This window comes from Physeter macrocephalus, chromosome 11 (assembly GCF_002837175.3).
Source record: "Physeter macrocephalus isolate SW-GA chromosome 11, ASM283717v5, whole genome shotgun sequence".
Taxonomy (NCBI): Eukaryota; Metazoa; Chordata; class Mammalia; order Artiodactyla; family Physeteridae; genus Physeter; species Physeter macrocephalus.
The window spans coordinates 68684419-68692086 of NC_041224.1; the positions used below are offsets into that span (position 1 = coordinate 68684419).

Sequence of the window (7668 nt, forward strand, 5' to 3'; positions counted from 1 at the left end):
TATACCCATCTTTTTTACACTAAACATGTATAAATATGAAGTCAGCATATTAGGACATGACTTTTGGAGTCAGACCTGGGTCAGAACTCAGGCTCAACCCCTTGCAGCCATCTGACTGAGCAATTTACTCGACTTCTCCAAGTGCAGCTTCCTCCTCTAAAACTGGGGCAGGAGCAAGTCTCAAGAGTGGTTGTGATGATTAAATACGATAATGTCATAAAGAAGCATCCAACCCTGCCCAGTGCCTGGCCCCCAGTAAGGGTTCAATAGAGGAGAGCTATCAAAACATGTTCTGGCTAAACTGAGGGCCCCAACCACGAGTTACACAAGTTATCAAATAATGAAATGACACTCAAGACGCTATTTCCCCTTGAATCAAATGAATCTGAAGTAAACATCATATTTAAAGGGAGAACAAAGAAGCCATGCAGCCTATCCTCCAAACCAGCTAGGGGTCACCTGTGCTGCCCTGGCTTTCACATAGTTGTCATGCTTTTTTGAGATGCACCTTATCCAAAAATCTCTCTGATGTCGTTCAATGAGAAGCCGTGTCACTTTACGTACATGGTAGGGGATTATAAAAAAGAGAAGCGTAGGGCTTGCCTGGTGGCACAGTGGTTGAGAGTCCGTCCACCTGCCGATGCAGGGGACACGAGTTCGTGCCCCAGTCCGGGAAGACCCCACATGCCGCGGAGCGGCTGGGCCCGTGAGCCATGGCCGCTGAGCCTGCGCGTCCTGAGCCTGTGCTCCGCAACGGGAGAGGCCACAACGGTGAGAGGCCCGCGTACCGCAAAAAAAAAAAAAAAAAAGAGAAGCGCCACACCAGTCAGCTCCATGAACATGAGCCTGCGGCCCGGGGGCTCAGGGGCTGTATCCTGCCAGCACCATAACCTGGGAGCTGGCCCCCACCAGGCCCCTTACAGCTCTCTGCTAGCTCTCGCTCTCTCCTAGCTCTTTGCTCCTGGAGCTGAGTGAAATCCACCACAAAGGGCAGGAAAGCCTAACAAAACACTGGCACCACCCTCCTTCTAAGTCACCTTCCTGCTTTAGAAGCTGCCCAGCTTTTTCAAGGGCTAGGCAGCTTCTAAAGCAGAACAAGTTCCATCACTTAACTTTTAGCACCATTTTTCTCTGCTTTGCACCTGATCACTGACTGTGGCCCCCCTCAAGATTCTCTATGAAATCTCCAGATAATTTAAAAACTTAATCCCTCAAATTTTTTTTGGACTCTGACTTAACAAATAATTAAAATTTAGTTTTTACACCTCTCAGTTGCTGGCAGAGTAGTCATCAGAAGACCAAAAAGAAGTAAGCAGAAAGGACCTAAACAACCCACAAGATCCTGAGATCAACAATGTAACAAGAAACACAGCACCTGTGCCAGGCATTCCTAGCGCTTTATAGAAGTTAACTTAATGCCCATAACAACCTGTTACATACTATTTAGCTCCTATAAAAGTCTATGAGGATTCAGCGTCTTCAAAATTCACATTAAAACATGCAAACTGTATCCCCTATTACAGGACCTAATTCAGACCAGAGAAGTAGTAATAAATACACACTCTAGAAGTGGCTGCCCAAAAGGAACTGGTACCCACTGGGCTCTGGGAAACAGACACGTCCATTCCTCTCCTTCCAAGAGCAAGTCTTGAGCATTCTTCAGGACTTCCTCTGGTGACCAAAAATGTAAAATTCAGTGGAAGATCTTTTCTAATGTCAATCTCTACAAATAAAACTGAAGCCTAGAAAACCACTGTGCCCCAAGGGGCACTGTTACAGATTTGAGCTTTACTTAGGAGAGTGTCAGAGGATGCATTATATTTGTAAAAGAGAAAGGCAGAGAATCACAGGTGTGTGACACCTGATATACTGATGTGCTAGGTACCCACCCTCCAGCATTCTCCGAGGAGGAAAAAAACCCTGGCTCTTAAGCTCAAGCTCATCTTACAAGGAATCAGCAGTCCTGAGGCTGCCATCTCCAGCTGTTCTGTCTGTAGACAGAACATGGGTCAGCACACAGTGCTTTGATGCTAGAGCCACTTAACTGGGTAACTCGAAGCCTTTAAGGAACAAGCGTAGACCACCTCAGGGCAGGAGGCTCCTCCCCTCCATTACAGACTATTATGCTCTGCTGGGCACAGGGTTCCACCAGTGCCCATGGGAGGCAGTTCTGCTCTATCTACTTTATTTTTATGCTGGTTTCCATGTGAGATTTTACTTAGAAATGAGTTGTTTAAAAGAAAAGTTAGGAAACTATTGAAGAACCTCCTTACTGAGGATTCTCAATAAAGCCTTCAGCATAAGCCTAAGGGAGGGAGGTGATGCCATCACGTCAGTGTCAACCCTGGACAAGCAACATCAACCACCGAGCCTCCTTCCCCCTCCTTCTCCAATTACTGCGCTGGTTCCTTTTTCTTCAATCACCATTAATTACTTGATATTCCTAAATTTGCATCTGTGGTCGACACCATTCTCCTGAGCTCCAGACCCACATATTCAACTGTCTAATCAATGTCCCCATCTCAGATTCAACGTGTCCAACCCAGAACTGATCATCTGACTCCTCCAACCTGCGCCCCCATCTATTCCTTACCTCAGGAGAAGGTACTGCGCACCTGCCCTGGCAGACGGTGACAACACTGCCATGGTCCTCATTCTCACCCCGCAACGTTTTAACCCATCACCTCACCCTGTGGACTCATGTGGGAACTTCATCTTGAATCCGCCCACGTCTCTACAACACCACTGCCGTAGCCACAACAGCCCCCATTCTCCCTGCCTCCTCTCTTGTGTTCCTCCAAAGCCATCACACCACAGCCAGAGGGGCATTTTCCAAACACCCATCGGTTGTGCCACTCCTTAGTTTAGAATCCCAGCTTCCGCTGCCCTTGGGCAGGTCAAGATCCTCAGTGCCGAGTGGCCCCACCCTGAATCCCAGCTCCACCTCACACCACACCCCTCCTCACACCCACCACTCTCCAGATACGCTGGAACTCCTTACATTTCCTATGAGCCGGTGAATCCACAGCACCTAAATCCTGAAGGTGACTTGCCAGGCCCTTTCTATGTCCTGTACTTTCATCTATTTTTGTCAGTAAGCTGGAAAGAAGGTACAATACTCCTACGATACTCTTCCTGACTCCACATCTGAGGGACCTCTCCCCACTCTAGTTCACTTCTACTCAGCGCTCTGCCCAAATGTCACTTTCCCAACACCCCAGAGTGGATTAAGTCCATGATTACGCTTCCTAGCACCTCTTCTACTTGGTAACACTTACACATCTGTGGTACTGCATTCAAAGTCGGCCTGGCCTGCTACACTGGAAGCTCCAAGAGGCAGGACAGTGTGTCTCCAACAACCATCTCCAGAGCCCCGCACGTACAGGGACTGGCATATGACATGCACGTGACAATTTTTGAATGAATGGACATTGGCTTTTATGGCACTTAGGGAAAAGAGGTATTTTTGCCTTCACTCCTTAAGAATTAAGTGCTAGCCCACACACACACACACACACACACACACACACACACACACACACACACACACACACACACACACATATTTTTTTCATTCCAGAGACTATTTTTAACACAGGATACGACACAGACTTTAAAACAACCAATGCCTTGTTTAAAAAATGCACAATTTTGGTAAGTTCTTCAAAAAGAATATAACAGAAAGTGTGCATGTGTATGTATATATATAAATTTATACGTACTGTGACAGTGGGTCCGATTACGACACCCCCTATACACAGGGTCTGGAAAAACTATAATATCACACACAAGGTCCCTGCGCACAGAGGCACTGCCTATTTCACAGGAGGCCGAGCTGCTTTGTTTGCTCACACACCACCTTCTAGGCAGAGCGGCCAAGTCTACAATGCAGGGGAAGATAGACCACAGCCCAGGGTCCAAATCCGGCACCCCTGCTTTTGTATAAAGTTTTATTGGAACAAAGCTGATTTTTTACGTACTGTGTATAGCTGCTTCTGCACCCCCAACGGCAGAGCTGAATAGATGCAACTGAGGCTGTATCACTGGCAAAACCTGTAATATTCACTATCTGGCCTTTACAGAGAAAGTGTGCCAAGCCTGAGGGACACTACCAGGAACGGGGTGCCTTCCACTGTCACGGAACATAGATAAGAGCTGTTCCGGGTGTCTGGTTCAGGAGTGCAGGCTGGGACTCTGTGGAGAAGGCACGTCCCACAGCCTCCAACCACTCACTCCTTGCCCACCTCAGAGGCCTCCATCTTCTCATCCACATAAAAGACAATGGTCCAATTTTAGAAGTGAAGAGAATAGTATGGGAAAGAATAGAGATTATCATCTCAATCTAGGCAAAGCCTCAATTTCCAGAAGGCCATGAACAGGATGAAAATGATGCCTTGGAATAAGCCAAAATTGTTGACAGCAAACAGCTTAGGGAAAGGACACCAATAAAAACGCTTCACACAGAAGAAAAACGTGGGGCTCTTTTTCATTTCAGTTTTCTGATTCCTATACTTATTTAGCACTGTAATGCAAACAAGGTCTAAAACAAATCTAATAACTATTTTATCATAAAATAGATGGTTCCTTCCACTCAAGATTTTGGGTCTTTCTTGTAAATGGACAAAACTAGGCTTCTAGCTTCAATTAGTGCTACCATGAGGACCTCAATCATGGATTCCCCGGGTTGCTATAGGGCAGAGGGGAGCATGCCCAGGAGGCACCACACTTACTTCTGGACCCAAAAAGACAGTACAGAGGAGGCTTGGCGATATGACCTTCAGCAAAAGCACTGAGTCAAAGGCCAAACAAGCTTCTCTAACAAGTTAACCCCAATCAGTTCATCTGCAGAGGTAGATGCAAGGCCTTAACACTGCTTTGCTTGAATAATTAGTTTGTTGCTTACTATATTAAATTAAGCTTCCTTATCAGAGCTTAGAAACTGAGCCAACCCTTTACCTCTTCAAAATCACCTCATGCATGACCTGTCTACTCCAGCCAAGCTTCCTGCCTGATGTATCCTACTAAACCGTTGTTTGATATACTCTGCCTTAACTTACACTAGTTCTAAAACTTATCAAGTTCATTACACTTATTCCCGTCTTTCTAATTAGTCAATATTGAACTAACCTGTATCTTCTAATTTTTGAAAAAACAAATGCTTATTACTAGCATAAAAGAGAAATAAAACCTTAAACTTTTCAGCTTCAAAAAACAAAATAGGGCAAAATGATAAGAAAATGTTCAAGGGCTTCCCTGGTGGTGCGGTGGTTGGGAATCCGCCTGCCAATTCAGGGGACACGGGTTCGAGCCCTGGTCCGGGAAGATCCCACATGCTGCGGAGCAACTAGGCCTGTGAGCCACAAATGCTAAGCCTGCGCTCTGGAGTCCGCGAGCCACAACTACTGAAACCTGCGCGCCTGGAGCCGATGCTCCACAATGAGAGAGGCCACCGCAATGAGAAGCCTGTGCACCGCAATAAAGAGTAGCCCCGGCTCACCGCAACTAGAGAAAGCCCGCACGCAGCAACAAAGACCCAACGCGGCCAAAAATAATTTTTAAAAAAACAGAAAATGTTCAAAGAGGAAAAAATCCTTCAAAATTCAGAATTCAATACAAGTAAGTTTATTATCAACAGAGTATTTATGGAAAATTCATCTCTGGTTCTCTCAGGCTTATTGTAAGTAAAATAATTTAAAAAGTAAATCCATTCTACCAAAAAAGATATTGCACTAGCCTCTGTTAATCACTAATTTGAATTATCCACATCTGCAGTAACGTGTACTTAATTCAGACTCTCTCAAAGTAACAAACAAAATCAACCAACAATATGGACAATTAATGGTAAATAATAACAACTTACCTACTTCAGTGAGTTGATGCCTTTCTAGTGTTAATTTCTTTGGATCCTTAATAAAATGAAAGGGTTTTATTTTTATTCCTTCAATTTGAGGAAATAATAGAGCAAAACCAGATTCTCCAATTTCTATTTCCTGAGGTCGATTGCTACTTGATCCCATTGGCGTCACTAGGAAAAAAGTTAAACAGTTTTGTGAACAGATTCAATAAAAACAGAAGTTTCACCTGGTGTAAATTACCCAGCCACACCTAGGTAACTTCAGTTTAGGTCACTAACATAATCAATAAGGTAACAGGCCACTATCTGAATAAGAGTTTCTCAGCTTTGAAATTTTTAGAGGTATAAGGTCATGATGCCTATAATTTACTTTCAAATTGTTCAGAAAGAAATGTTTTCATAAACAAAGACAGAAAAAGCAAATGTTGCAAAATTTTTTACAACAGTGAATCTAGATGAAGGATATATGGGTGTTTATTGTACTATTCTATTATTCTTTCACCTTTTCTATAGGTTTGAAGCTTTTCTAAATAAAAAGTTGGGGGGAGGGTAGTAACTACATCTTCACAGCAATTCTACTTGTAAAATTTATCATAGAATATTTGACAATTATATACACTATATATATTGTGCGTATGTAGAATTGAAATACACACACACATATATATATAACTGTATTTGGAGATAAGGCCTTTAAATAGAGGCAATTAAGGTTAAATGAGGTCACAAGGGTCAGGCCCTAATCCAGTAAGATTGGTGTCCTTTCAAGAAGAGGAAGAAACATCAGAGATGAAGGCATACAGAGAAAAGAGAAAAAGCTATGTGAGGACCCAGTGAGAAGGCAGGTGGCTGTATGTAAGCCAAAGAATGAAGCTTCAGAAGAAAGGAAAAATGCCAACACCTTGGACTTCCAGACTCCAGAAATGTGAGAAAATAAATTTCTGTTGTTTAAGCCATCCAGTCTATAGTATTTTGTTATGGCAGCCCTGGCAGACCGATACAAATACTGCAGATCACAAGTTCACTGAAAACTGTATTTTATATAAATATATATGCATTTTATGCACACAAATATACACACATATATACATATATCTATACTACATATCTATCTGTATCTATACTCTGTACTACATACTGAAAGTCTGGAAGGTTATGCATCATAAAATTAACAGAGTGGTTAACACTACTTAAAGCTTAAAGTAGCTTAATTTTTTTTTTTGCTTCTCTAATTTTTCTTTACTTTTTTTTTGTAACAGTAAATGGCTATTACTAGTATAAAAAAGAAACTTTAAAAAAAGTGTTAATAAGCCTTTTAGAAACCAAAGATAGAGCAAAATGGAAAAAAAAATTTTCAGAGAAAATTTCAGAATCTAATCAAACCCCACATAACATATTCTGAATTTAAAAACATGAAAATAAAATTTCAGAGTTTATTATGAGGCCCTCTTCTACAAAAAAATATCAAAACATAAAAGCAATTTTTTTTGTCTGTAGCAGGCCTCAAGACAATCTAAATTAAAAGCCAATAGGCTTTTTTATAGAAATTGACAGGATGCTTCTAAAATATATGTGGAAATGCAAAGGACCTAGATAGCCAGAGCAATTTTTAAAAAGAAGGACATCAAGATCTATGGAAATCAATCTTTAAAAAGAACATCACGGGCTTCCCTGGTGGCGCAGTGGTTGCGCGTCCGCCTGCCGATGCAGGGGAGCAGGGTTCGCGCCCCGGTCCGGGAGGATCCCACGTGCCGCGGAGCGGCTGGGCCCGTGAGCCATGGCCGCTGAGCCTGCGCGTCCGGAGCCTGTGCTCC

General features: G+C 43.1%; 1 protein-coding gene across 3 annotated transcripts in view; it reads right to left on the bottom strand.

Annotated features, from left to right (window-relative positions):
• The window catches only part of FBXO22 (F-box protein 22), a 31516-nt gene that overhangs the window by 9676 nt on the left and 14172 nt on the right, over positions 1–7668 (bottom strand). For all 3 annotated transcript variants that reach the window (XM_007114656.2, XM_007114658.3, XM_007114657.4), the window contains exon 5: positions 5861–6025. In XM_007114656.2, the coding sequence (XP_007114718.2) occupies positions 5861–6025 (165 nt within the window). The remainder of the gene's footprint in view (positions 1–5860; positions 6026–7668) is intronic.